Source organism: Mustela nivalis (assembly GCF_964662115.1).
Source record: "Mustela nivalis genome assembly, chromosome: 10".
Classification (NCBI taxonomy): Eukaryota; Metazoa; Chordata; class Mammalia; order Carnivora; family Mustelidae; genus Mustela; species Mustela nivalis.
Genome location: NC_139029.1, coordinates 11,151,997 through 11,179,301, shown reverse-complemented (window position 1 = coordinate 11,179,301; position 27,305 = coordinate 11,151,997). Strand labels below are relative to the sequence as shown.

Below are 27,305 nucleotides of genomic sequence, written 5' to 3'. Positions count from 1 at the left end.
GAGCCCTAAGGCAGGGCACCTAGGCTAGCAGGGGCAGCTGTGGAGAAGGCGGCCTGGAGACTGGGGGAAGGTGGCAGGGAGGGGCAGGCAGCCCCATCCGCTCCCACTCCTCCGGCCCACACAAAGATGGCAGGGTGGGGTTAGTGAGCAAAGGGAAAGAAAGAATTCCCTTCCCAACAAGTGCAGAGCAAACCTAGTTCTCCACACCTTCCCGGCCTTTTGACTAAGTGTCCAAGTCCGCGGCGGGTCTGTCCGCTGCTCTGATCTCTGACACACGAGCCTGGAGTGGCCTTGCCAATCAAGGCTCCCCTGTCCATCACGGCGCCTGCCAAGGATTCTGGGAGACAGCAGAAGGCAGGAACACCGACACTGGAGCCAGTGACCTCAGCCGGGGCCTTCGCTGTTCAGAACAAGATGGGGCTGACCGACCCAAGCCAGCCTGGTGCTCTCCCCTGCCTAGCCTGCACCCACGGGTGACCTTCAGGCATCTGTCCACTGAGTGAGGGCCCAATGCTGGACCCAGCACTCCGATCCTATCTCTATCAGTCCAGAGACGGTGGGGTTCCTGCAGGAGGAGTGAGGCCTCACCTGCACGCATACAGCTCCAGGGGGGGCTGGGTGTTGGGGGTCATGATCCAGGGGGCCATGCGGAAGGCCACGGTGTCTGTGAAGAGGGGCACCTCAGGCAGGGTCTGGGGGGGAGATGAGGACTAAATGGGCCCTGCAGGAAGCCCCATCAGGCCCCAAGGCCCCCACAGCCCCCCAGCCTGCCCAGTCCCGGAGATTCCCAACGGGTTCCCCCACACCCTCAGCCGCCACGCCAGCCCCCACCACTGTACATACCCCCGTGTCCACCAGGCTGACACTAAGGGAGACCAGCCCCAAGAAATCAGCGTCAGGGAAGGTGAGTCCCTCCACAAAGAAGCTGATTTTCCGCTCTCCCTGCTGCCGCTCAACTTCGTAGGACAGGCGCTGAGGCCCCAGCACCTGCTTGTAGTGCTCGAGGGAATGCCCGCCTAGGGGAAACCAGAGGCAGGGGCCAGTGCTGGGACGAAGGACGGGAGGGAAGAAACCAGAGGCCAGGGATCCAGGGCAGAGCCACCTTCGTGTTAGCTCTCCTGGGACTCCCCTTGAGCCTTGCCACGTGCAAGCTGTGTGACCCTGGCTCAGTGACTCAGCCTCTCTGAGCCTCAATTCCTCATCTGTAAAAGTGGGCCAACGGTATCTCATGAGGTCAGTGTAAAGCTTTATATCAGATCAAGAGATAAAAGCCGCTGGCATAAAAGGTAAAAAATACCCAAACGTCCATCAACCGATGAATGGATAAACAAATGGTAGCGCGTCCATATAATGGAACCTTTTTCACCCATCAGAAGGAATGAGAGGCTGATGCGTGCTACAGTGCGCACGAACCCTGCAAATAGTATGCAAGCTGAAAGAAGCCAGACACAGAAGGCCACATATTGCATGATTCTATTTGCAAGGACGTATCCGAACCAGGTAAATCCATAGGGACAGAAAGCCAGAAAGCAGATTATGGGTTGCCTAGGACTGGCGGTGGGGGAAGAGGGGAATGGGGAGTGGCCACTGATGGGTATGGGGCTTTATGTGGGGGTGAGGAAACGATCTTGCAACTGGATAGAGGTGGTGGTCACACAGCAGCAAGGACCTACTAAGTAAGTGCCAGGGAGCTGTCCACTTTCAAATGGTTAATTTCCTATTATGTGAATTTCACCTCAATTTCTTTTTTTGAAAGCGCCTGGCCTGTAGTGGTTCGGCGCTGCCCCCTTCCGTCCTCGCCTGAGGCTTGTCTGGGAAAGGTCACCCTGGCATGCTCTTATTCACAGTGGGGAAAGGTTATCTGTTCACTTATTGAGATTTTGTTTATGTTCTGGTGTCCCAGTAAGTGTTTCCAAGCAGGGCCCTCAGCCTAAACTTCGACCATGGGTGCACGAGGAGGAAGGTTCTGGCTCCTGCCAGGTTCAGGTGGCCAGGACAAGTTCTGGGTCAGTCTGAACAGAAGGAGGTAAGGGGGGAAGAAACAAAAGAGCAGAAGCCTCTTGCTACTTATAAAAATAAGTGAAGGCAGCTGAGGGTTAAGGATGGGTATATATTTTTTAAGCCACAGATTTTGATTAATAAAAATCTCTGGCAGAACAGCCAGGTTCCAAGGGCCGGCCTGGGCCTCAGCTTTGCTAGTTCCCGCTCCCACCTCACCCAGCCTGCACAGAGCTGGGATGTTTCAAGAGCTCGCCCCGTGCCGCCTGACCAGGGAGCGGGGTGGACAGTGGAAAGAGAAGGGGTTTGGGCAGTTGAGAGACCTGGGTCCCAATGCCTGCTCCCCCACCCCTTGGTTATATGACTTAGAGACCCTGGATTCCTGCCCCTGAGCCTCAGTGGCCTCCTCTATAAAATGGGACTCATTTTCTAACCCCCTTCTTAGGTAATATGCTGTGAGCTGCTGGGGCTGGCTGTTGGTCAGAGGTAGAGGGAGGTATAGAAGATGCTGCAGGGGAGGGGGGATGTGTATAAGAGAAGAGTTTGGGAAGCAGAGTACAAGCAGAGCAGGGAGGAAAACAGCCCCAGCAGGCCACTCACCCCTAGCACAGAAGACCCCCACTCGTTTGGAATCCGAGAAGGGCACATTCAGGACGAGCTTGTGGTTGTCGAAGAGCCTGTCCGGGCCATCACAGCTCAGCACCATGGGGGACATGTCCTGTAGGTCTGGAGAGAATAGCGCCCTTGAGACAACTCTCCCTGCACCCTCCTCTCACCTCCCCCAGCCTGCACTGCCCCACGCCACTGCCCTGGATGTCCCCACACACCCTTCTATCACACACCGTCCAGTGATGCCAGCTGGCTGTTGGTAAGGTCAGGCCCTCTGGACGTGATACTGTCCCGGTCACAGTTCACCAACAGGACAGCCCCATAGCCCTCAGGGCCCCAGCGCCAGGTTTTCTGTGGCAAAACAAGAAGATTTGGGGTCAGTGGGACCCAGAGAGCCTGGGGAAGGGGATCTGGAGTTGGCTAGGGCTATTTTGTTAACATGGAGTCTTCGGTTTTCTGGCTTTACTTCAGGATTTAAAGAAGAATCATAGATTTGAGGACTGGAGTTCCAGGTCTTTAGACCCAGAGCCACCCCACACTTGTGCAGTGAACAACCTATGCAACCATACATGGTGGCCACACCCAGCCATGGCACTGGAGGAGGAAGGGTAGTGTCACTCCCTCAGGAGGAAGGCTGTTTCAGAAACGACCTTCACCAGCCCACTGAGCTTTGGCCCTACCTAGGGGACAGAGGCTGCCTTTCTCACAACTCTCTGGGTCCCAGCATCTACCCTCAGTCCTACAGGTCCTGCAAGGTCTAAGCCAAGATGGGAAAGATGGCTGGAGATAGGATTGCAGCTCTCCCTTATACACCTTCACTTAATCCTTACCAGACCCTACAAGTCAGGGCTCACTTGCCTCATTTCACGGAAGAGGAAAGGAAGGCTCTGGAAAATGGAAAGGAAGGCTCTGGAAAGGAAGGCCTCAGTCCCCTAGCTGGGATTCAACTAGTTTGGGAGACCTGAGGGACTCCACAGGGTCACTGCTAGCCTATAAGACGTACCTGTCCACCTTTCTTGGTAAATGCTGCCCTATGCCAGGATGCAAGACATGACTTGTATCATAGCCCCACTCACCACCTTAGCCAAGCAACCTTGTGCAGTGAACAACCTGTACAACCACCCATGGCTGCCCTAACCCCCTCTTGTCCTCAAAGCCTGTCCTTGGGGCCCATGCTTTCTCTCCAGGATCTCTCCCTACAAATTACACCTTCTACCCCCTCCAGGATGGTTTCCAGATACTTCTATCTGGAATCCCCATAATGTCTCGGGACCACCCCACCCTCCTCCTCACTTTTTAGGATCCAACTGAGGCTGTCCACCCAGCCTCCTCTATCAGAAGCCTTGCCTTCTCCCAGCCTTCAGTCAGTCCCTCGGCAACCTTTTATGAAGCACTTATCATGTTTCAGGTTCAAATACAGCTAAGGAAAGAAAAGATGTGTCAAGCAAAAGAACCAATTCTAATCCCTAAGTGGTGCAAGATAGGCTCAGAGAGAGCTCACACAGGAGTCACGCAGCATAGTGATCACACGGTGCAAGTTACGCCCACCTGGGCCAACCTGGCAGCCTCCAGATGGGTTCCCTACATGATCGGATCCCACAGACCCTGGGATCCATCACCCCTCGTTTTGTCTGTCCACTCTGCCAGCCCAGGGTAGCCAGGAGAGCGTCACCTTGTCGCCGTGGCTCCTCTTCACCTTGCCCGTGCGATGTGTGTCAACATCGAGGGAGATGTCTGTAAAAGAGTGGAGAGGGGCACCAGAGGCTCATGCATCCCACCTCCACGCCCATGAGGTCTAGGCTGAGGCAAGCTTTGCCCATGAGATCCAGGAAGACCTGTTCTGGGGACCACACCAAGCACCTGGGAGGCCGTGTAGCCACCCCCTGCAGTTCTGGATGTTGGAGGGACCCAGACTCCGGGACTCTTGAATTCATTGCTGGTCTATGCTTGCTGAATTGCTAGCTCTTGGTGGCCCTGCCTCTGGCCATTGGGAACGAGGCCTGAGGCTGTCAGTGCTGGATCCGCAGTTCTCAGGACCAGCGGCCAGGGCTCTGGCGGACGGTGGCTCACGGCTCCCTGAATCTTAGCGAGGAATCCTGAGTTCCAGTGGTGTGACAGGTGGCCTCCAGAGGAAGGAGGCCTACGGTGGGTCTAGCTGTGGCCATGGACAGTTTCTAGATTCTGGTGGCCCTGAGTACTGCTGAGTCTCCATCCCCGAGTGAGCTAAAGGTCTCTGAAGAAGCTCCTGGAGGTTGAGGAAGAGGGCCTGGTCCTGGGACTCAGGGGGCAACTAACACCCTCCAGAGGGCAACAGAGAGGGACGGGGGGACATCCCGGGAGCCAGGAGCCGGTACTTACCGACGCCGGTGAGATAGAGCACGCTGTGGCCTAGGGCCCCATCCTGATGCTGCCCGAAGTAGTACACCTTCACCTGCGGGGACATTGTTAGCCCAGAGATGGCAGGGGCAGGGAGCGTGGTGGGGGACACCCTAACAGTCCCGCTTTGAGGCAGGGAAGCCTGGGCATCCCTAGAGTCTCCCCACTGCCTAAGGCCCACGATGCCCAGGCTCCTGGCTTGGGCTCAGATCTGCCTTCCCCAGCTCGAGAGGCTATGGATGCCTCCCGGGCTCCAGGCTGGGCTCAGGAGGGCTGAGGAGGGTGGGGCAGGTGCCGGGGGGAGCCGCTGGACCCTCAGGAATCCATGGAGATGTCAGAGAGGAAGAATGAGGGGAGGGTCGGCAGACGCCATTGACATGAGCCAGCGATTCAGCCCATGTGTCTTCTCTTCCTTCATCTGTAAAATGGGAGCAGTGGCCACACGCTCCCGCACCCCCCACTCCCCAAAAGAGCCAGCGGTCACAGAGCTTTTCCCGTGGTCCAGATCCCATGCCAAGTGCTCTACCCAGGTCATCTCAGTGAGCTCCCAAGATGGCCCCAGGAGACTGAGCCCCTTCCTAATGAGGCCACTCCCAGCCCTCCCTGCAGGCTTGTAAGCAGAGGGAGTAGGATTTGAACCCATGGCATGACTCCTGCTCTCAACAGCTACACAGTCTCTGCCTTTTGGGGAGAAAGGGCCATGGCAGTGAACCAGTGGGCCACTGTGTGTGTGGAGGGTTCCTGGGGGTAAGTGATGAAGGGGCTGTCCATGAAAGCAAAGCCTTTCCCTTCCTTGGATATGGGGACAGGGGCACATCTGGGTGGGCACCTGTGTCTCCGTGCATGCGCATATGTGTATGCCCGGGCTGTTACTCGAGTCCTTCCTGCTACGGGGCATATTTTGGGGTCTATGTGTAGGATGAACACAGCTATTCATGTGAGGGTGCCTGTGAATGGGAGGGGTGAGTAGGCAGGCTGTTTTTATGAGCGTATCCATTCGTGCGTGTATGGGTGACGTTGTTGCCATGGGGGGGGCGTGCATGTCTGGGGTGTCTGTGGCATCGAGATGTGCTGCGCAGAGGCAGATGTCTAAGTCTTGTGGGGTTTGGTGGAGTAAGGGTGATGTGTGAATGGGGTTATACTTGGGTAGGGGGGGTGGGGAACACGGCCCCTGACTGTGGAGACGTGGCCTCTTACCTTGAGATCATTTAAGTCCTTACTGGCCGCGTCCACGGATATGGTCACCTCCACACTGACGTCCAGGGGCCAGCGGGACTTGCCTGTGGGCCCCGTCACCCGAGCTGGGTCGTAGACCACAAAGACCTCCACTCCGGGGCTCCCAGAGACGCCGAAGGTCTCGGCCCCCTTGGGCACATCACTGACAGAAAGGAGAGAGGTGAGTTTCCAGGGAGCTCAGGAGAGAGACCACAGCTGGGTAGCGGGCTCAGGTCACCAAGCTATACAAACAGCACCCCCTAAGAGCTGGACTGGGGAGTGGCAGGGGAACTGCCACTGGCCAGGAGACCAGCCCGACCGGGCACCAGGCAGCCTGGGCTCCAACCCAGCTCTGTACTGATTCCCATGGTTCCCACCCTGGGCACCTCATCTTGTCCTCTGGCCTCGGTCTCCCCATCTGTAACATGGGGCTTTGCTCTAGTGGCAGGGCCCCTTTTGGCAGACCTCCCGTGGAACCCAGGACCTAAGACAGACACGAGCGAGCAGGACATGGGCCCAAACCATGGCACTTAATACCCCCGCCCAAGAGTGATCCCCGAGGCTCCAGAGAGCAGAGACAGCAAACCCCGGCACAACCTCCCAGCCCCACCCCAAAGCTTCCCGTGCCCAACTTCCAAATTCTCCAACCCAAGAGGAAACGCACGGGGTCATCTGCCTCTCACCACCCCCCCAACCACTACCTGATGGCTGGGCAGCCTCCTCACTGCTCTCCCTGGACCCACCTGTGCCCCCCTCCAGTCTCTTCCGCACACAGCACACTTAGGCAGATTGTGTATTCCTTTGCCCCAAAGCAGTGGTTCCTGTCACACTCAGTAACAGGTAAAGTCCTCACAGTGGCTTACAAGGCCCCAGTAATCTGCCCCCTGCCACCTCCCTGACCTCTCCTCCCCACGATGCTCCACTTGCCCACTCTACTTGTGCCACACTGAGCTTCCTGCTATTCTATGAAGCTGCCAATCTGTCTTAGCTCAGGGTCTTTGCACTGGCTGTTCCCTCGTCATAGAATGCTCTTCCCCCAGGTGTCCACAAGGCTCATTCCTTTACCCTCTTCAAGGCTCTGCTTAAATGTCACCTTCTCTCTCTCTCTCTCTCTAAGTATGGGTTTTTCTCCCCTCCAGTATTTTTTTTTAAGATTTTATTTATTTGACAGAGAGAGACAGGGAGAGAGGGAACACAAGCAGGGGGAGTGGGAGAGGGAGAAATTGGCTCCCGCCAAGCATGGACCCCGATGCAGGGCTTGATTCCAGGACCCTGGGATCATGACCTGAACCAAAGGCAGACACTTAATGACTGAGTCATCCAGCTGCCCTTCTCAGTGATCCCCCCATCACTCCACTAACTGCTGCACCTTGCCCCCTTCCTCTACCCCCTTCCCTATCCCTCTCACTCTGCTCTGACCCTACGCTCCGCAGGTGGAGCTCATACCCTAGAGGGGTATGTCGGACCACAGAACTACCGGTCAGTGCTTCTCCCTCCCCTGCATGTCAGGGCTCTCCCCTGCCCTTCCCGGGGACAGAGCCATCAGCCACTAAAGGTCACGTCCACTTACTAGACATGCACCTGACTGCAAAGATCCAGAGCCAGAGGGGTCCCTTAATGTATCCTCCTGCCTCTATCCTTTCCCGGATCCCTGAGAACCCACCCAGATATTAAACCCTCCAGAGAAACCAGACCCCCCCCCCCAACATGGTTACCGGTGCCCATCAAACTGCCTCCCATGACAATGGTGACAGAGATCATGGTTACAACAACCCCAAGTCCTACTCAGCGCTTGGCCCTCTGATGCTCAGCAAGTAGTTTTCACTCTCCCCACTTCACAGATGTGGCTGGGGTGGAGAAGGGCCCTGGGGCCCTGCAGGCTGCTGGCAAGACCCACCCACGCCAGCCCACACTCGTGGCCCCGTGGTACCTTCAGGAAGCCCCATCCTACATGCCCTCTGTCCTTGACTAATCAGTTACCATAGAAACCCAAGTACCCCAGACACTCGTCCTCTAATCGGACCCCATCTCCCATCCGCCCCACTCCTGGACAATCCCACACCCCATCACCTGCGCGGTGGCCTCAGCCACATCCCAGAGTGTGTCCTTGACCTTCATACTGCCATAGAAACCTGTTTCCCACAGCAGGCAGGGAACCCCCTGCAGCCCTCTCAATGGTGTCCATTCCCCCCTCACTTTCCCTACCCCCAGGCCCAGAGGTGGGCAGGAGTCCCCCTCCTCCCGGCCACTACCACATCACTGTCATTCTGCCCTCATTCCTGAAGGGGGCCGGCTCCTGCCACCATCTCCAGCACTGCAGCCCCATGGGTGATGGGGCGCAGACCCCAGACTTTGTCATTACCCAGATCTACACCCCCCACACACTCCCCTCTCAGCGGTCCAGTGATACCACCTGCCAACCTGCCGGCTCAGTCCTCTAACATGCCAACCCCATTGAGCCCCCAGCTCCACCGGGACCAGCAACCCCTGAAGTAGAGACGTCTTTATCCCCTCTCTGCAGCCCCGGCCTTCCTGATCTCTCTTCCCTCCACAGAGTCAGAGTCCCTAGCCCACCTCGAGGTCACTCCCTAGCACCTCTCCACTCCTCTGCACACCTTCCCCTCCATCAGACCCTCTAAGCACCGCCCCAGCCTCCAGGGAGTCCCTCCCTCCCTACTCTGCAGGTGCACCTCCCCACCAGCTGACCAAGTTCCACCCAGATTCATAGCCACTGCCCACAGCCTGACAACATTTCTAGGGGCTGGAGAGCCCAGAAGGGAGGGGATAGTGTATCTGGCCCTTTGTGGCTCCATCTCCTGGGCACTGGGGACAGGTCTTTGGTCTAAAGAAGGGCTCCAACTCGGAGTCCTGGGTCCAGGCTTTGGGGTCTGGGCTGTGCGTTCTGATGGCCAAGAGGAACTGGTGTGCAGCATCAGAATGAACCGGGGACAGGACTGGGCAGCCCTGAATTTCTGCCTCTGTTTCTTGCCTGTGGCCCATCGGCCTGAGGTAGAGAGGTGGTGGGAGGTGACAGCTCGGACACCCACACCTTTGTCTCTTCCGCTCCTTTCCTTTACAGGAAAATACCTCAGGAGTTGGCGCGCTGGCTGCCCAGTCCTGGCTCCCCGTTGTCCCTGTAACCTGTCACCAGTCAGGCTCTCCTCCCGCCATGCCACTGAAACTGCTCCGGCACCAGATCCAGAGAGAGGTCCCTTCTCTTCTTCCTCTAGAGAGCCGCCAGGGGCATCTGACCCAGATGATCGGCTGTCCTCCCTCAAACACTTTCCGCTTGGCTTCTGGGGCACACGGCTCTCCTCTCCTCCACCTGACTTCTCCTTCGCTGCTCTGTCCTCCTAACTGAAGCGTACCCCAGGCAGCAGCGGGCTGCCCCCCAAACCGCCAGCAGCTCTGGGCAGAGCACATAGTTAAGTTGATGATGAATTTTACTGATACAAAGGCCTTGCAGCACACAGCATACTAACATGTTGTTACTAACTAACATACTAACATGTATGTTACTCTTCTTTATAAAATTACTCGGAAATCCCATAAATCCCTTCGATCCTTACAGAATGCCTCTCAAAACCACAGCCCAACCATGCTGGCCATTCAACCACAACTCCACAAATGCAGTTGCCTCCCAACCTGCTCTTTCTTTCCCCCAATAAATTCATTGTCATGAAATTTGATACGTGACATAAATGCAGATGAATATTTTCATTTGCGTTCAAGAATAAAATGAAGGCGGAGCCGTGGAGATAAGCCTCACTCCATCGGTGATATGAACAACCTCCTTGCTGAGCCAGTGAAGGCTAGACAAACACCTCCCTCCTTCTTGTGCTAATCACAACGTAACACGCTTTTAAATCCCCTTTTCTTCATCAGTAAAACTGTAAGTGGAGCTCCGATTTGTAGACTTTGCCAATTTCCATGGCCTAGAGACTTCCACCAATGGCCAATATCAAGTTACCAATGCAACATCTTTGAACTCAAGAGTTGCACAAAGAAACGCACAATGGCACCCCCTACCTCACTATTTCTACCAGACAGAGGTAAATGATCACAGAGCATAGATCTTGGTAGAGTTTAACAAAATAGTAAGGAAGTGGAGATAATTTTGATTATCACCTTTGTTTTAAATATAACTTATTTACTTGTAAGCATATAGAATTTAATTTTAAATACTGTCATGGAGAAATACCTGGGTGACACAGTCAGCTGAGCGACCAACTCTTGGTTTTGGTTTAGGTCATGACCTCAAGATCATGAGATTGAGCCCTCCATAGGACTCTACACTCAGTGTGGAGTCTGCATGAGACTCTCTCCCCTTTTCCCCGTCCCCTTACATGTGTGTGTGCACATGCGTGCGCTCTCTCTCTCCCTCTCTCTCTCCTCTCTTTCTCTCAAAAATAAATGAATAAATATTTTTTAAAGATTTTATTTATTTATTTGACAGACAGAGATCACAAGTAGGCAGAGAGGCAGGCAGAGAGAGAGAGAGGAGGAAGCAGGCTCCCTGCTAAGCAGAGAGCCCAATGCGGGGCTCGATCCCAGGACCCTGGGATTATGACCTGAGCTGAAGGCAGAGGTTTCCACCGAGCCACCCAGGGGCCCCAATGGATGAATATTTTTAAAATTAAAAAAATAAATAAATACTATCATGGCTATGTTTGCCAACAGGTTCATAAACCTCCTAAAAAATGGACAATCAGGTCCTCTTGGGGAAGGACCCTCCTGTACTGCTAAAACTGGGTACTATTCCCCTCTCTCCCAGGCTTCCCTAGAGGAAGTCACAGCCTTTAACCAGGTGACTGTACACTGGGGAAAAGGAAATGATCAGACTTTTCCAGCTTTATTGGACACTGGCTCTGAACTGAGGCTAATTCCAGGAGATGCACATGTCATGGCCACCTGCCAGTCAGAGTAGAGGTTTTCAGTGGTCAGGTGGCCAATGGGTTTAGCTCAGGTCTAGTTCCCATTCTGTGATTTCCCCCCCTCCATTCCAGAATTCATAGTTGGAACAGAACTCAGCAACTGGCAGGGTCACCTCATAGGCACTCCTGTGAGGATGTCCCAGCTGGCTCCAGCCCACCCGGCTGGAATGTCTGGTGACATTCACCACCTTGATGATCTCCACCTGCCATGATGATATGCATAGAACCTCTACTTTTCATCTTCAGACCCTTATAGCTAATTGCTCTTTGAACATCTCCCTTGGATGTCTAACAGGCACTTTAAATGTAACATGTCCATATAGAATCATAAAGGAAACAATCCAACAAGAAGATATAACAATTGTAAATATTTATGCACCCAGCATGGGAGCACCCAAATACATAAAGCAGCTAATAACAAACATAAAGGAAGTAATTGATAGTAATACAATGATTGTAGGGAACTTTAACAACCCAATTATATCAATGGATAGATCATCCAAACAGGAAATCAACAAGGAAACAGTGGCTTTGAATGACACACTGGACTAGATGGAAATAACAGATAGATTCAACATTCCACCCTAAGACAGCAGACTATATGTTCTTTTCAAGTGCACACAGAACATTCTCCAGAAGAGATCACATATTAGGCCACAAAACAAGTCTCAAAAAATTCAAAAATACTGAAGTCATACCATGCATCTTTTCTGACTATAACACTATGAAATTAGAATTCAACCACAAGAAAAAATCTGGAACGTACACAAATACATGGAAGTTAAATAACATGCTGCTCTAAACAATGAATGTTTCAATTAATGAAACAAGAAATCAAAGAGGAAATTTAAAAGAACATGGAGACAAATGAAAATGAAATGGTCCAAAATCTTTGGGATGCAGCAAAAGCTATTCTAAGAGGGCAGTTTATGCCAATACAGTCCAAGCACAAGAAGAAAGAAAATCTCAAACAGTGACGTGTCCAAATCTTACACCTAAAGAAGCTAGAAAAAGAACAACAAACAAAACTCAAAACCAGTATAAGGAAGGAAAAAAGATAAAGATCAGAGCAGAAATAAATGAAATAAAAACAAACAAATAAACAAACAAAACAAATAGAACAGATCAATGAAACCAGGAGCTGGCTCTTTAAAAAGATCAACAAAATTGATATACCTCTAGCCAGACTCCGAGAGAGAGAGAGAGAGAGAGAGAGAGGGAAAGAGAGGATGCAAATAAACAAAATCAGAAATGAAAGAGGAGAAACAATAACAGACCCAATAAAAATACAAAGAATTGTAAGAGAATAATATGAAAAATTATATGCCAAAAAATTGGGCAACCTAGAAGAAATGGATAAATTCCTAGAAACATATACCTACCAAAACTGAACCAGAAAGAAATAGAAAACTTGAACAGACTGATTACCAGCAATAAAATTGAATCAGTAATCAAAAAACTCCCAACAAAGAAAAGTCCAGGACCAGTTGACTTCACAGGTGATTTCTACCAAATGTTTAAAGAGTTAATACCTATTCTTCTCAAACTGTTCCAAAAAACAGAAGAGGAAAGCTTCCAAATTCATTTTATGAGGCCAGCATTATCATGATATCAAAACCAGATAAAGGCACCAAAAAGAGAGAGAACAAACTACAGGCCAATAGCTATCATAAACACAGATACAAAAATCCTCAACAAAATATTAGCAAACTGAATCTAACAATCTATTTTTAAAAAATCATGCACTGCGATCAAGTGGTATTTATTCCTGAAATACAAGGGTGGTTTAATATTCACAAATCAATCATCATGATATATCACATCAACAAGAGGAAGAATAAAACCATATGATCATTTCAGTAGATGCAGAAAAAGCATTCAACAAAGTACAACATCCCTCTATGATAAAAATCCTCAACAAAGTAGGTTCAGAGGGAACACACCTCAACATTAAATAAAGGCCTTAAATAAAAACAACACATCATATTGAATGGTAAAAAACTGAGAGCTCTTCCTCTACGATCAGAAACAAGATACAGATGTCCACTTTCGTGACTTTATTCAACATAGTCCTGGAAGTCACAGCCACAGCAATCAGACAAGAAAAAGAAGTAAAAGGCACCCAAATTGGTAAGGAAGAAATAAAACTCTCACTATTTGCAGATCACATGATACTATATATAGAAAACCCTAAAGAAACTACTAGAACTGATATGTGAATTCATTATCACAGGAAATGAATTGTATCCCAGGATACAAAATCAATGTACAGAAATCTGTTGCAGTTCTATATACCAAAAGAAAGAAAAATTAAGAAAATAATCCCATTTACAATTGCACCATAAATAATAAATTATCTGGGAACAAACTTAACCAAGGTGGTGAAAGAGTTGTATGCTGAAAACTATAAAACATGAAAGAAATAAAAAATGACACAAACAGAAAGATGTTCCATGCTCATGGATTAGAACAACAAATATTGTTAAAATGCCCATACTACCCAAAGCAGTCTACAGATTTAATGCAAACGCTATCAAATACCAACAGCATTTTTCATAGAATTATAACAAAGAATCCTAAAATGTTGTATGGACTACAACAGACAAGGAAAAGCCAAAGCAATCTTGAAAAAGAAGAACAAAACTAGAGATATTGTCATTTCAGATATCAGGATATGCTACCAACCTACAGTAATCGAAACAGGATGCTCTTGGCTCAAAAATAGATACATAGACCAATGGAAAAGAGTAGAAAACACAGGAATAAACCCACAATTATACGGTCAATTAATCTTCAACAAAGGAGGCAAGAATATCCATTGTGAAAAAGTTTCTTCAACAAATGGTATTGGGAAAACGGGATAGCTACGTGTAAAAGAATGTAACCGGACAACTTGTACCGTATACAAAAATAAACTCAAAATGAATTAAGGACCTAAATGTGAGACCTGAAACCATAAAAAGTTCTCGCATTTAGGTCCTTAATTAATTTTGAGAGTATAGGCAGTAATCTCTCTGACATCCACCGTAGCAACATTTTTCTAGATATGTCTCTTGAGGCAAGGGAAACAGAAGCAAAAGTGAATTATGGGGGGTGCCTGGGTGGCTCAGTGGGTTAAGCCGCTGCCTTCGGCTCAGGTCATGATCTCAGGATCCTGCGATCGAGTCCCACATCGGGCTCTCTGCTCGGCGGGAAGCCTGCTTCTCTCTCTCTCTCTCTCTCTCTGCCTGCCTCTCTATCTACCTGTGATCTCTCTCTGTCAAATAAATAAATAAAAACTTTAAAAAAAAAAGTGAATTATGGGGACTACATCAAAATAGAAAGTGTCTGCACAGTGAAGGAACCAATCAACAGAACTAAAAGGCAATCTATGGGATGGGAGAAGATATTTGCAAGTGACGTGTCCAATAAAGGGTTAATATCAAAAATATATAAAGAATGGATACAACTCAAACCTCACAAAAAACAAATTTTTAAAAAAATGGGAAGAAGACATGAATAGACATTTCTCCAAAGAAGACATCCAGATGGCCAACAGACACATGACAAGGTGTTCAACACCACTCGTCATCAGGGAAATGCAAATCAGAACCACAATGAGACATCACCTCACACCTGTCAGAATGGCTAAAACCCAAAACCCAAAAAACAAGTGTCAGCGAAGATGTAGAGAAAAAGGAATCTTCACGTACTGTTGGTGGGAATGCAAACTGGTGCAGCCACTCTGGAAAACAGTACAGAGGATCCTCAAAATATTAACAATAGAACTACCCTATGACCCAATAATTCCCCTACTGAGTGTTTACCCAAGCCACACAAAAACACTAATTTGAAAAGATACATGCATCCCTAAGTTTACTGCAGCTTACCAACAACAGCCAAATTATGGAAGCAGCCCAAGTGTCCATTGATAGATAAATGTATAAAAAAGATGTGTTTTATATGTATATAGTGTGTGTGTATATATATATATACATATATATATATATACACACTAATGAGTACACTTCCATGATGAGCACTGGTTAATGTATAGAATTGTTGAATCACTATATTGTGTACCTGAAACCAGTGTAACACTGTATGTTAACTATACTGGAATAATTTTTTTAAAAGAAGTTCTACTCTAAAAACAATAATGTAAATAAATAAATAAATAAATAAATAAATTTATAGTGTCCAAAATCAAACTCCTACCTCCCCACCCCTGCCCCGTCCAGACCTGCCCAAGACCTTCCCCTGCCTCTCCATCCTCGGGTTCACCCTGGGGTCCCCTCCCTCCCTTGCACCCAGGACCCAGCAAACCCTAAGGACTCCACCTTCATGTCATGCCCAGGGCAGACACTCTTACCTCGCCAATAGCTAACACCCCAGAGCAGATCACCAATCACTTTCACATGAATTTTTACAAGCAGCTGGTCTCCTGCCTCCTCTCCTGTTGCCCTCAGTCTGTTCTGGACCTATCTGCAAAAGGGTCCTCTTTATTAAAAAAAAAAAACAAAAAAAAACCCTCTGGTGTCCCTCCTGCTTGTAACCCTTCCACAGAGTCAAACTGGCTTCCAGACCATGTGGCTTCCCTTTCCCCCTTTTCCCAGACTCAGCTCCTTGCTCTCCCTCTAGCACGTTCATCTTACTCCTACCTCAGGCCCTTTGCACCTGCAGTTCTTGCTCAGGATGTTCAGCTCACAGATATCTGCTGAGTCCTTACCCCTCATTTCCTTCTCAGAAAAGTCTTCCCTGCCCAATTCAGGACAGTGTGATAAGAAGACACCATGAACACCACACTCTCTTACCCCATGAGCCAGCTTCATGTCACCTGACATATTCTGCTTATTTTGACATATTTGCTTATTGCCTGTCCCCCCTGTTTCTCCCTCTAGAATGCAGGCATTTTTTTCCACTTTACTCCCTAAACCTACTGTCATCTGAGTGCCCAGCTCAGTGTCTGGCACGGACCAGGAGGACAGTAAAACTTTGTGTTACGGATGAGGACAGGGAAACCCAGAAACCCAGGACTGCCCAGCGGGCAGGTGGCCCTGCTGGACTTGAATCCAACCTGCCCAGCCCCAGAGTCTTTCCCCACACATCCCAAAAGCAAGCAGGCACGAGCCCCAGCTGGTGGCAGAAAGGTTCCCAGCTCCTGGGAGACACCTGCCCTGCCCCAGCCAGGGACTGGCTATCACTCAGCCCAGAGCCATCGCCAGACACAGCCCTTTCAAGGAGAGTGGGGTTCTACGAAGCCAATCTCCAGCTTTGGGCAAAAGTTGACATTTCCAAATCACAGCCCTGGCATGCAACTCCCTATTCGGGGTAAGAAATAATAGGAACAGTAATAACAGTGGTAAAAGAAGAGGGGGAAGAGCAGGAACAGATGCTCTGGGGCTGTCCAGCCCTTCCAAGCCCAGCGCTGCTGCCTCCGGGGTGCTGGGAGTCCGCTCCCGGCTTCTTTCTACCTGGCAGGTGCCAGGACAGTCCCTCCAAGGCCGGGCCTCCGGGAGAGGTGATGTCGTGCATGAGGACCACGATGGGCCGGGCTGATCCCCCGGGCCGCCGCTTCCATGCCGGTCTCTCCTGCCCTCCGGCCCCCACGGCCTTCCCCGTTCCATCACGCCGACCCAGGTGGTTCCCCTTGGGCTGCCTCTCGGGGTAGAAAAGGTGCAAGAGCCGAGGCTCTCCCAAGCAGGAGCTTTGCAGACTGGGCGGGGAGAGGAAGGGGCCGCTGCTTCCCGCTGGTGCCCACGCTTGGCAGGTTATGCCCAATAGGCCCTCACCATCTCAGAGCCTCCTTCGCTTGGTGTCCTCCCCTAGACCGTGCCCAGGCCTCGCAGAGGGGGTCCACCCCCTCATCTCTCAAGCTCCCGGATCTGTGGCTGGGGCCGTGGATGAAGGGCTGGGGGTGTAACCAGCAAGGGTAGGAGGTTGAGGGCGGCTGGGTCGGAGCCTCCAGCTGACCCCTGCTGGCCGGCTGCCCTGCGGCGGAGTCTCACAAGGCAACCCCCAGACCCAACCCAGACTCACAGGCAAATAAAATAACAGACTTGAAAGCACCCATCAGATGAGAGGGTGTAAGTCATTACCACACATGTCAGCGTTGTGTCTTAATCATCATGTCCATGCTGATGCCAATGAGCTAGGGCCCTTCTCCCACCTCTGCAGGGGTGCGGGGTGAGGAAGGGGATGGGCGAGAAGAAATCTGTATTCTTGAAGACCCACTTCAGATGCCATCTCTCTGCGGACAGAAGTGTGGGTTCTGTGCAGAGTGTGGGCCCAAACCCGGTCGCTCACCTGCTCTGAGTCTCTGTTTTCCTCCTCTTGGAAATGGGTATAATCCAAAGAGCTACTTCCTAGGGCTGTGCGGGGGGGGGGGGGGGGGATTTCCAGGAGATGATGATTTAAAGTGCTTAGCATACAGTAGGTGCTTAAAAGGCATTAGGTGCCGCTGCCACCATTACTATCTCTCAGCCCAGAGCCCCCCAAATAGCCCAGCCCATAAGGGCCAGCTTCCTGTGACCTTTCCCCGTGTTCCCATAGCGCAGGTTCAGACCTTCCCTGGGGCCCTGTCGCAGTCCATCTGTGTCCCCCAGAGCCGCAGACTGCCCGACCCGTGTGCATCCGTGCACCCCAAAGCTGGTATGCACCAGGTTCAGAAAGAGGCTGTGAGGAGAAGAGAGTCAATTCTTAGAAAATCTCACAGAAGGAGGCGCTGACGGTGAGGTGGGGAATTTCGAGTCAACAGGTAGTTCCCAGGCACCTGATGAGGCAGAAGGACAGCGTGTTCCGCGGGTAACAGTGGGGAGGAAGACGCTGGGGTGGCTTTTCCCAGCCAGGTACATGTGCCAGGTACCTGCTCAGGTTTTGACACCCATGATGTCATCTGCACTCACAGCTACCCTCACAGGTATGTCCTCATCTAGCCCATGAAGAAATCTCAGAGAGGTTAAGTAATTTTCTTGGGGTCACACAGCTGACAAAGGGAGGAAAGAGCAGCAGGTTTATCTCCCATCATATGCTGTACTGATTGACATGAAAATGAACGTGTGTTCCCTGAGCATGCCCCCAGGGGGACTGGAAGGGTGAGTTAGTTGGGGAAGACGTAGGAAGAAAAAGGAAAATGGAACTTTGCAACACAAGCTCCTAAACATGATTCCTTGAGATTGGGGGGGGGGGGGGGTTGGCATGGAACCCAAGGCAGTATGTGGGGCACCGAGTCAGGAAAGCCGTGTCCCCTCTTCCCCACACAAGCACCTGAACGTTGCAGGAGTGAGGCTGGTGCAGGCCAAGAGGAAAGCGCCCATGACCTCCTGGCTCCTGCTTCCCCCAAAACAGTAAGTCTGTGGAGTATCTGCCCAGGCCCTGGGTCAGAGAAAGGTCTCAGAGATCATCTTGGCCTGCCTCCAGCCCATCACAGGGCTCTGTGCTTGAACACTTCCTGGACCAGGCGGCTCACTACCACACATCCCTTTGTGCTTTGACAGCTCAGGTAATTAGAAAGTTTTTCCTTTTGCTCAGCTGCACCTTCCCAGAAGCTTCCTCCTACTGGGGTTCAGCAGGCCACACCTTACCCCAACTACTCAGAAACTTACCACTGGTCTCTAAGGAGAGGAGAAACACAACAGTCTTGGAGAAGTCCCTCCCATGCCCTTCATCATAGCTGCTGCTTGGATGTCACCAGCCCCCCAGAGGATAGAGTTGAGGGGTTTGGGGCCCCTCTTCCCAGCCTAGGGCCTGGGCAAGGAGGGCAGGATGGTCCTGACCTAGCCTCCAGCTGGGTGGGTGGGGATGGGGGCACAGTGGCAAAGGATACGCATGCTCTGGAGGGTTGCCCAGGGCTGGAGAGAGGCAAAGGCAGGAGAATAATGCAGAATCGAATGGAAAGGCTGAGAAGCGGGCCAGCGGGCAGCTCTCGAGCAAATGGGGCCAACCAAGCCGACAGCCGCCCTCACACCTGGCCAGACACCTGCCCCCCTGGGTGCCCCCAAGGTGCCACCTTCCAGCCACAGGCACAAGAAATGACATAGCGCCAGCCAGCAGGACCCAGCAAGTCCTCTCTGGTACAGCCAGCCCCGTGGATGCTTCTGCTGGGTGCTAAGACCTACCATAGCCGACGGTCCCAGAGAGCTGGGCAGCCCCTCCGGGCTCCAGTCCTAAAGGACAGCAGCTGCCCAGGGGCCCAGGGAACTCCCAGTTAGTGCTGCAGGCTGCCCTGCCTCAACACGCATTCCCTGGGCACCACACCGGGCGTCAGGCACCACACCGGGCACGGGAAGGGCAGGGGTGAGTCACCCCGGCCCTGCCCTCATGGGTCCACACGGGGCAGGTACACCGTGGTGTGCACCACACTGCTATTCCATTCTAATACCATCCCCCTGGACCTCTGCCTGCTGAGTGGGGAAGTCAGGATTCCTCTCCCCATTTTACAGAAGACAGATTGAAATTCAAAGGGAGATCACATATAGGGACACAGTGGCAGAGCCAGGATTTGCCCCCACTTGGGACAGACTCCAAAGTTCAGCCTCTACCTTCTATCTCACTCCTCCCCTTGAACTGACGAGCAACACAGAAGATTCCCAGACCTCGAGGTGTTTGGGGGGTGGAACTCATGGCATTTGGGATCAGGTAGACCTGAGCTCAAATCTCAGCTCCTGTGGGACTTGGGGCAAGTGTCTCGACCTCTCTGTGTCTCCATGTCTTTGTCTGCAAAATATGGACCATAGTTGTCCACACCTTGTGGGGTTGTTGGGATACTTCATTGAGCTAAGGCCACGAGCCCTTGCTACAGTGCCACCCCCTGTCATTACGGTCACAAAGGACTTGGAGAGAGAGCAGATCCTGGAGAGAAGGCTGGTAGGTAAGAGGATCCTTGTACCTCCCTTCCCTACCCGACTTGACCAAAAATATGGGTGATTAACATCCACATCCTGAAGTTCCTTTTGCTCTCAGACAAAGACTGGAGTCCCTCACCGGCGGGTACGGGCTGTATCACCTCCCAGTGCCAAGCCCAGCAGGGGCCTGAACACAAGGTAGGTTTCAGTAGGATCTGTTAAATGCCCTCCATGGGGCAAAGGCCCCAGAAGGTCCCCCAGCTTCCCCACTCCAGTGTGGCCTTCTCCTCGGACCCCCCTGGGTGCTGGCTGTGGCTGGACCCTTGCAGACCCCACGTCACAGGCAGACACTTTCTCCTAAATCTAGAAGGGTGCAGGGTGTGGCTGTGTTCTCTGTTTCCTTCCTTCCCAGTGATAACAATCATGGGTAGCTTATGCCCTGTCATTGCTCAGGGAGGGGCACACCCAGGACCTGGAAGGAGGGGCCAGGCCGGGGCCGCCTCCTTTCAAGCGGACCCCTGCCTTCCTGGGAGTGCGGGCTGGAGAGGAGAGGACAGGGCTCTGGGCCGCAGGCGCCCCCAGCAGAGCCACATGGGGGCTGGGGACCAGAACCTCCCCCCCAACACCCTCCCCCCCCCCCGAGAGAAGCCAAGAGCTATGGATGGGAAGTCACAGGTGAGTCACTTCTTCCCTCTCACCCACGGGCTCCCCAACTGCAGAAAGAAAAGCATGCCTGTGCGTACACATTTCATGCGAGATGAAATTCCTCATCTGTAAAATGGGGGCCAAAGCTACAGGTAGGAACAAGAAGCAACGTCATCCCCGCCGTGCAGGGGCGAAGCAGGAGAGGCTAAGCGATGGGCCCAAGGTCATACGGCCTGCAAGTACGCCCCTGAACCCCCACCAGAGGTCACGACTCCGCAGTCAGTGCACTGACTCTCCAGTGGTCCCAGCCCCACCGTGAGGGACCCAGTGAGGATGGTGGCTGGCCTTCCATCCCCGGTGAGGAACCTGAGCTCAGCCACCTCGGCTCGGCCCGGCTCAGACCACACAGGTGTACCCACTGCCGGGTCCGACTGTGGAGTTTTCAACCCTGCCTTAGCCCACCTCTCCCAGCACAGTGCCTGTGACCCAGGTGGGGGTAGGCGGGGTCGTAAATTGTGACTGGAGCACTTGAAGGGCTTCAAGTGGCCTCGGGCTCCAGTGCAGGGTGACTGGCTTCTCTGGGGCATTTGGAGGGCCAAACAATGCTCTGCACCTCCTGTGAGGGCAGGACCCTGACAAGAGCCAGTGCGTCCCAGCTCCCTCGGCCCTGGCCCCGAGAGCCCGGCGCCCACACACGGTCTCGATGGCACCTGTCCGGGCCCACAGCTGAGGCCCATGTCCCGGGCTCCCCGGTAGCTGACGTCCTCAGCTGGTTGCGGATTTGCCAGCTCCTTCTAGCCCCACATACCACCCACAACATCTTCGAGCCTCAGGACCCCTTGGCAGAGCTAAACAGCTGCTTAGCAGCTCCCCAAAAGGGAGTAGAACCTTCTCTGGACAGAGCAAAGCTGAGGACATGTGACACAGAGAGCATTTTGGGGTCGGGAGGAATCTACCTCACCTGGGAGCGACCCTCCCTTTCTTGGTGTCTCAAGTGCTCTCTCGGGGTCCCTAGAGGGTGGGCCCACCGAGCGAGGAGGGGCAGGGACTGGGAGGAGACGGGACTGCCGGGGGTCGGGGGTCGGCAGTGATGGAAGCTGGAAGGGAAACCAACCCGGAAATGATGGGAGGGGCAGGGAGGGGAGGACAGAGAGACCAACGAGGAGGGGCCCATGGTCTTAAATGGCAGGTGGCCAGGGGGACCAGGGGGTCAGGGACACCTGTAGGATTAAACAGTGACCGATCTCAGAGGTCTGCCCCGACGCCAACATTTTCCACCCCAAGAACACACAGCGCATGTTCCATGTCCGGACCCCGCGGGGGGCGGGGAGGACCCCGGCCCCAGAGTCTCCAGGCACCTCACGTTCAAACTGCAACATTACTTCTAACAAAGGAATGCGGTGCGGCCCGGGTTGGAGCCAGGAAGAGCGACGGTCCTCACCCGGCTTTCAAACCCTGGTCCAGCCCGGCTCTCGGAGTCTGTCCGTCATTACGAATTAGTGTCTACGGCAATCTGGTAATTACCCCGTGAGCCGCACAATTATACCTCACTGTACTTCTGCGCACGTTAAAAGCATCAATTTATTCAATGTAAACATTAAGAATATATATACCACAGGTTTTATAACTCTGTTTTGGCATTTTCATTTTTTGAAATACACAGAACTCCAGGAAAAAGCAGCAGCCTGGGGCCTCTCTCCAGCTCCTTGGAGAGCCCCCCCCCGACCCGGAGTCCCTCTTTCCTGGGCACCTCGAATGTTACCCCTCTGTTCTGAAGAGTCTATTTTGCTCTGAAGCTTTTGCAGGACTGGGGGAGGCTTTGGAGAGATCCAGGAGGATGTCTCTTCCCCCTCCCCCACAGCCAGCTTCTCCGGGCCAGAGAGTAAACATTCATTACAGCCTCCAGCCTGGGGCTCTCATTCTGGCCTCTGGGCGGACAAGGAGGGCCAGACCGCACCACGGATGGACTCCCCACACTCCCCACCCTCCCCTTTTTTGGCATGCGTCCTCTGGGGGCCACCTCCAAGCATGGACAGGGACAACCAGGGTAATCTGACCAGTTAGTGTGGGGGGTGGGGAGCAAGTCTGCTGGGGCGATGGTTCAGGGTGGGGAGCTAGTCCTTTGGAATGGGGGGTTTCTATAGCACATCCCGAGAGGATTTCAAGGGTTCCTTGGGCTGGGGCACACAATTACCCCAAAGACAAATATTTCTCTACAAGGTCCACACAGCACCTCGAACTCATCACCGCGCATCTCCACCTCCATTGGCTCTCCTGGGAGGCTTAGCCTCCTGGCAGCTCAGGTGACGGGCAAACCTCCTCTTTGGGGTTGGGGAGGGCTTTCCCCTTCAATCGGCAAGGCTAAGTAGAAACCTGCTGCCTGGCCTCAGCTGGAGCAGGACACCAATGGGCGTGGAGGAGCCCCAAGTTCATCATCCTAGCCAGCCCGGGCCCTGGGTGACCTTCAGGCTCTTCTTCAAACCTTCCCAGGCTGAAAAGGCCATGCCCGCTTCGCTACCTATCTTAGACCAGTCGGTGGGAATGGGGGGGGGAGGTCTTCCTTTCGTCTCCTTTTAAAACCAACTTGCTGCAAATAAACTTCCGTTTTCTAACTTAGAGACCTTCAGTATTTACACCCCTGGTCAAGACCAACGCCCAGGATGAAGGCTCCCTAAGGGCTGTTAGGTTGGGGGGGTGGTCTCTCAAAATGCTCACTCCGGGGGCGCCTGGGTGGCTCAGTCAGTGAAGTGCTCCACTCTTCATCTCGGCCCAGGTCTTGATCTCACGGTTATAGGTCTGAGCCCCACATTCAAAATAAAATAATTAAAAGTGCTCACTTCAGGGCCCCAAAGTAGTGCCCCCACCCCCACCTCCCAGAGTCAACCAGAGCGCAGGAGCTGTGGCCAACCCAGGCAGCTTCCTTGTGCTCCACCGCTAGGCCAGGGCCCGAATCTGAGGGTGCTGGGGTGCTTGGTGATCCCAAAGGGGAACCACCCTCCGTTCCCACCCCACACACAACCTAACCCGTCCTCTGTTCCTCCCACTCTCGGAGACGTGACGGAAAGAGGGACCGGAGGAGCTGTGAGCACCTCCTCCAGCTTCCAGGGGCCCTAGACACGCAGGGTCTCGCTTATCCCCCCTCCCACTCCACTGTCAGATGAGAACACCAGGGCCCAGAGAAGGACAGCGGCTTGCCCAGGGTCACACAGCCACAAATGGAGCTAGGATGAGAAGCCAAGTCTGTCCAGAATCGGGGCCCTTGACCTCCACGCTGAACTCAAGACAGGACTCAGCTCACTCTGTTGGGGCTCAGATAAGGAATGAGGCCCAGCAAGGGCCGGTGACTTGGCTGACGCCAGACAGCAAGTCAGATGCTGAGCTCAGACTAGAACCCATGTCTCCTGGCTCCCAGGAAAATGCTTCCGGCCTTAGTCAGCAGCACTGTGTAGGGCCCAAGTTTCTGAAATGACCTTCCGGAAACAACCACCCCCCCAGGATGAGAGCAGAGGTCTGGAATCCGGACAGTGGGGGCCTGCTAGCGATTCCTTCCCTGCCCTTGGTGTTAGAGCTGGGTGGCCAGATCAAGTCAGCGTCCAGCTAAATTTGAATTTCAGCGCCAGTTTTTAAAAACATAAGTAGATCCCATAGGATATACTAAAAATTATTATTATTGTTTACCTAAAATGCATACTTAACTGGGCGTCCTGTTTTCCCATTTGCTAAGCCGAGGAAATGCTACGTTAAAAGGACAGGAGAAATGGGATCTCGGCTACCCACCCAGATCCAAGAGAACCAGCCCCATGCCAGGACCCCCAATGGGACTCAGAGCCAAGGTCTGGCCTCCAAGGGTCCTGGCTCCCCCTCCTCAGCCCTGTCTCAGCGGGGTTCAGAGGGTTTCTGGGACAGAGGCCCACCGGAGGCCAAGCGGGAAGGCAGACCCAGCATTCACAACCAGACTGGGACAGCACAGGAACTGAGACCCAGGAGGCAGTGCGAGCTCAGATCCCACCTTGTGACAGACTCCCCAGCCCCCACCTTCTCTGAGCCCCTTATCTGCAGGAGCTCCAGCTCCCTCTTATCCGGCAGGAGTGGAGTCCCTAAATCGTTCCAGACAGAATGGAGTCCACAGACAGTATCAGAGCTGGAAAGGCCCCCCCGAGACCCTCAAGTCCAGCTCCCTCCATGGCCAGGTGAGGAAACTGAAGCCAGACCAGGTCCCTGGGCCCCCGTCTGGGCACAGCCAGGACAGGTCAGAGACTTGAGTCAACAGGAGAAGCTGATTCTCCTGGGGCCCCTCAGATGTCGCCCCTCAGGTGCCCCCATCACGGCCGGCACCGTCATCATCATGGCAAACACAAGCCCGGGTCTGGTTCTAGGTTCTTGTCCTTTATTAACTCCTTGAATCATCCCTCTGACACTCCCTCCTGATCCCAATCACCCTGGCCCGCCTCCAAGGATCAAGCCGCCACACACCCCACACCTCCACCTCCGACAGAAGGGCTGTTGGCAAGAAAGAGAGAGAAACTCAGGGCGGCCCGGTCCTGCTCCCCGTCTTGAGTACCAGTTCATTCTGGCGCCGCACACCAGCGCCTCTCTGATGTCAGAACACAGAGCCCGGGGCTCAGAGCTAGAACCCTGAGGCCAAAGACCCGACCCCAGGTGCCCAGGAGAGACGGAGCCCCAAGATGGGCCTGATACCCTAGCTCCTCCCTGATACCCAGGCTCTCCATCCAGGCCACCTGCTCCACACTCCGAACGACCGACTACCAGCACCCTCTAGCATGCTCGATGTGTCCAACGGGCACCCACCCCATGGCCTCGGGGTCCTCCGGTGCAGCCCAGCCCTCTAGACCCAGACGGGTACCTCTCAGTTCTCACCTGTGAACGTCCACAGACGTCTCAACTCCCACCACACACACGGCGTAGGTGGGTTTCTTGAGGGACAGCCTCACAGATCTCTGCGGGGCCATCCCGTGCCCCGGGCTCCCGGGCTCCGCTCCTCCTATCTCCCCGGCTCCTGTCCTGGACACCAAGTCGCCAGGAACGAGCCTGCGTTCTGATGGGTCGGTGCTTTCCTCCTCCCTTTTAATTTCACCCTGTGACCTGATTAGCTGCCTAAACCGAGTCCCCACCTCCTGGCTCCACGCCCAGCCCTCTCACTCAGGCCTGCCAATCCAGGAGGCCAGGGGAGGAGGCACCCCAGGTCTCTCAGAGAGAGAGGGAAATGGGGGCTTCCGTCGGGGTCCCCGATGGAGCAGGGCTCAGCTGTCCCCGGAAGCTCCCCGGGGGCCCTGTCTCTCCTTCCCTAGCTTTGACTCCAGCCTCAGACCTCGGCGCTTGAACCTTCACGGTCACACCGTCAGCCCTTTCTGAGGGCTGATGACGTGCCGGGTGCAGATCCCGATCTCACGCATCCAAAGCATGGGGCAGTCAGACTCCGGGTTCAAATACCGGCTTGGCCTCTTACAACCTGTGACCTTGGGCAGACGCTCCACCCTCCTGTGGCTTCCTCTCCCAGGAGTGAGCTGGCAGCTGTGCCTGCTCCATCGGACGGATGTGGGGATGCGGGAGCTATGCGTGCGAGGGTTAGCACAAGGCCTGACCCCCAGCATTCGCTGAAAGAAACGCTCACGACTCTTCCCGGTATCCTCGTTTTACAGGGAGGAGACGACCCACCGTCAGTAGGAAGACAGCCATGGCTGACCCCAGGTCCTCCTGACTCACCAAACCACCCCCAGAAGCTGAAACTAGAGCCTTATACCCCAACTCCAGAGACGGCCCACCATGGGGAGGGCACCTCACCAGGCACTCAGAGCAAGAGGCTGGGGAGGCCTGATTCGTCCCTCAAAATCCCATCTTTGCAGCCCTCCTGTTCTCAGGGTGCTCATGGAACCCCGGTCGCTCCCTTGACAAGCATTCGCGGAGCCCTTACTCTGCGGTGGGCACTCCTCTGGGTGATGGGGATGCAGCCAAGAACCAAACAGACCACAGTCCCTGCTCCAATGGCACTGATACTCCGGGAGCCACCGCAAGCTCTGAGACAATGGTGGCTTGGTCCTAGGGGCAACCATGACCGTGGGGAGGAGCCGTTGGGTTCTGAATGTCTCCTGAGGACAGGGCTGGGAAGGGCTGCGGGCAGGCTGGGTGCGGGTGCGAGAGAAAGAGGGGAGTCGGGGATGACGGGAGTGCTTGGGCCGCAGCAGCTGGAAGGACAGAGCTGTCATCAGAGAGACGGGGAGGGCTCGGGTGGGCAGGGGGGCCGGGGGCTCCCAGTTAGGAAGTGTCTATAAGGCCCGCAAGGATGGTAACACTTTACGGGCGCCATGCTCCCATCATACTGGGCAAAGAGGAGGAGGCGGAGGAGGGTTCCCTCCAGAGGCACTGGACACCCCCTTGGCCACAGGGTCCTCTTGCTCCCGGGCAGCCCCTGCAGGGGCGGCATAAGGACGCACAGCCAGGACTGCCGCCGTCCACAGGTCTGGGGTGGGAGGATGCCAAAGAGAGAAACGGAGCAGCACCCTCACCTGGGGCGCTGCCGGTCTGACCAGGCAGGAGGGGGACACAGTCCCTGCTCCGGGAACCCCCCTGTCCGAGGACGAAGATGGGAAACATAAAAATCGTATAAGCATTTATGTGGTTATTTTTCACTTTGAAGATCTTCCTGAAATGTCTTTCTTAGGGCCAACACATCCGACGGCGAATGTTC

General features: G+C 53.5%; 1 protein-coding gene across 1 annotated transcript in view; it reads right to left on the bottom strand.

The window, feature by feature from the left end:
• Positions 1-25,651, bottom strand: part of PADI1 (peptidyl arginine deiminase 1) — a 40,760-nt gene extending 15,109 nt beyond the window's left edge. Inside the window, exons 1-8 of the mRNA XM_082688292.1 lie at positions 25,478-25,651; positions 6,181-6,361; positions 4,966-5,038; positions 4,280-4,341; positions 2,841-2,958; positions 2,599-2,724; positions 844-1,016; positions 589-692 (exon numbers count right to left, since the gene is read on the bottom strand). Of these exons, the coding sequence (XP_082544418.1) occupies positions 589-692; positions 844-1,016; positions 2,599-2,724; positions 2,841-2,958; positions 4,280-4,341; positions 4,966-5,038; positions 6,181-6,361; positions 25,478-25,569 (929 nt within the window). The 5' untranslated portion in view covers positions 25,570-25,651. The remainder of the gene's footprint in view (positions 1-588; positions 693-843; positions 1,017-2,598; positions 2,725-2,840; positions 2,959-4,279; positions 4,342-4,965; positions 5,039-6,180; positions 6,362-25,477) is intronic.
• Between the last annotated feature and the right edge of the window lie 1,654 nt (positions 25,652-27,305).